At 45.6% G+C, this 2,579-nt stretch overlaps 1 protein-coding gene across 1 annotated transcript in view; it reads right to left on the reverse strand.

Moving 5' to 3' along the window:
• Window positions 1–1,020: 1,020 nt before the first annotated feature.
• Window positions 1,021–2,579, reverse strand: part of Rtcb (RNA 2',3'-cyclic phosphate and 5'-OH ligase) — a 20,073-nt gene continuing 18,514 nt past the window's right edge. The window contains exon 12 of the mRNA XM_005358259.3: window positions 1,021–1,481. Coding sequence (XP_005358316.1) covers window positions 1,374–1,481 — 108 coding nt within the window. The 3' untranslated portion in view covers window positions 1,021–1,373. The remainder of the gene's footprint in view (window positions 1,482–2,579) is intronic.

The raw sequence follows: 2,579 nt of genomic DNA on the forward strand, positions 1-2,579 counted from the left end.
TTTTTTTTTTAACCACTGTTAAAAAGTCATCTCTTCGGGGTCTCAAGGCACTCTTTATACACTTCGAACATGCAATGGCAAAGAGTAAACATTCCTTTTCTAAAAGAGAAGAATAGGACCGTAACAGGGACAAACCAGACCAAATCAAGACTGAAACCCAGCAGAGCAAACTCTTCAGTCCCATGTGGGTGTCTGGGTAGCATCAAGACGCCATCTGAGCTCCAACAAGCTTGGTAGTTTGAATGTAATTGACCCCACAATCTCTTTAGTACTATTAGGATACCACCCAGTTACTTACTTTTGCCTTCTGGTCATGTCACCAGCATCATGTCTGCCTGCACACTACCATGCTCCCTACCATGATAAATGGACTGAACTCCTGAAACTATGTGAGCCGCCCCAATTAAATGTTTTCCTTATGAGTTGCTGTGGTCGTGGTGTCTCTTCACAGCACAGGTAACTCAAGCTAAGACAGAAGTACTGCCTTCCAGCTGCTGCCTGCAACACAGTTGGTTGGTCTCTCTTAGCCCAGGTCCACTCAGAGCCTGCAGCTTTTATTGGTGAGTGTTGCACATTTCCGCATCTCCAGTATCCTGGGACTTTCCACTGGAACTTATGTCAGAAGAGGGCACTGGATCTCACTACAGATGGCTGTGAGCCACCATGTGGTTGCTGGGAATTGAACTCAGGGCCTCTGGAAGAGCAGCCAGTGCTCTTAACCTCTGAGCCATTTAACGTTTTTATAGTAATTAAATAGATGTAAGCGTGGGGTCACCTGGGAGCTCTTTGCTGTCAGCGTCAAAGCATTGCTCGAAGCGGTCAGAATCTGCTGAAAGCATGCTGTAGGTTCTCTGCCTCTTCTCTTTGGCTCCTGCTCCTCAGCACACCCCACTATGCACTTATCCAGCATCTGATTATAACACCTTGGGTGCTTGGTGCTCCTATGAGAGAAGGGAGTCTAAGCTTTTGCCGGGTGAGGAGGTCCACAGATGGACACAAACCGACACAGTAGAAGAAAGGAAACATTCACAAACCATATTTAATAGAACATTTGTCATGATACCTATTGGGCTAGAAAAGTTCACTCTGGTGATTACAGACTTGTATGACCGAGTAAGGCAACATTTTGACTCTTCCCTACACCCTAGTAGATTTTCCCAAAAATCTGGGACAAAGGAGGAAGAGGCTCATTTGCCTGCTCCAAATGGAGACATGTCTCCTGGAAGGCTGTTTTACAACCCTGGCTCCTGAAACAGCAGCCTCTCCGCCAGTCACTGTGGTGTGCACAGCCAAGAGCTGTGTACTCTGGATCTTGAGTCTGACGTCTTAAGCGTTTCAGTCCATGGCACTTCAAGGCTCTGCTGGGCTTGGCTCTATCCTTTAATAACTGCAATTGGTCTCAGCTTAATGGCCTTCTTGCTGATCCCAGCATCGTGGCAGGTATTCACGACGTCTGTCACATTCTTATAGGACTCTGGAGCCTACAGGGAAGGGATTGAACACTTTAAAGTCCACCAACAAGAAATCTTTCAAAACACAAAGATTTACTTGAAATTTTAAGAAATACTCGGGATACTTTTGCCCATTAACTAAGCAAAAGTTAAAAATACGAACAAACTCAGGGCTGTTAAGGGGTGTGAGATAAACAGGTGGTCCAAAGTTTTCAAAAAATTTCTTCAAAAACATTTATTATTTGTATAATTAAAAGCAGGGGCCAGTAAGATGGCCCAGTGGGGAATGTGCAAGTCTGTGACCGACTTCTATCCCTGGAACACACAGTATGAGAGGAGAGAACTGACGACTGTCTTCTGGTCTTCACACATGCTCTGGCCCAGACACCGTGCACACACTACATACACTAATTAAAAAGAGAAGCAGTTTCACATTTCAAGTGCACACACCAATCTGCTTGGGAGGAAATGCTCCAAATGACAGAATAGTAATAGGAGCAAAATTATTTCTCTATTTCAGCAGCTATTAAAGTTCTAAATGAATGTGGATTAGTAACTTCCTCTTCACAAGAGATCTGTGTCTATCTAAACAACTCCAAGTGTATGGCTGTGTATCTACACAACTCCCTGCCCTACACACACCCACTCCTTACAACCACCGCCAATCCCTTGCACCTGCTAACACAGGGCAGGCTGCCCAGACCCTGACTGGCCTGTGTGCTCCATTTCCATTTTTGAACCTCTGGGACCACTTCAGTGACTCTCCTCTGTCCACTTCCTTCACCCTGCTGTGACTAAACCTGCATCTCCCCTGATGCGGTTTTTGCCTCCAATCTTATGAAGCAGATTTCCCCCCTCTCCAACTGGGCCTAGAATGGAACATGAGTCCCCCTTAATATTCATGTGTATTTCACTCTTTCTTTTCTCCCCCAAAACTACCAGTTTTAAATCTTGTGCTCACATTAGATCACCCACAAGCTCTCAACTCGGTTATCAGCCAGCATGAAATGAGCTGGGAGACAGACATCTAGCCCCCGACTCGCTGGTACTCTCTTGCAATGAATCTGAATGATACCATTATTCAGGGAGGCCTCTTCACTTGGAAGCACCTTCATTCCGGCTATGTGG

The sequence above is a fragment of the Microtus ochrogaster genome, chromosome 24 (genome assembly GCF_000317375.1).
Source record: "Microtus ochrogaster isolate Prairie Vole_2 chromosome 24, MicOch1.0, whole genome shotgun sequence".
Lineage (NCBI taxonomy): Eukaryota > Metazoa > Chordata > Mammalia > Rodentia > Cricetidae > Microtus > Microtus ochrogaster.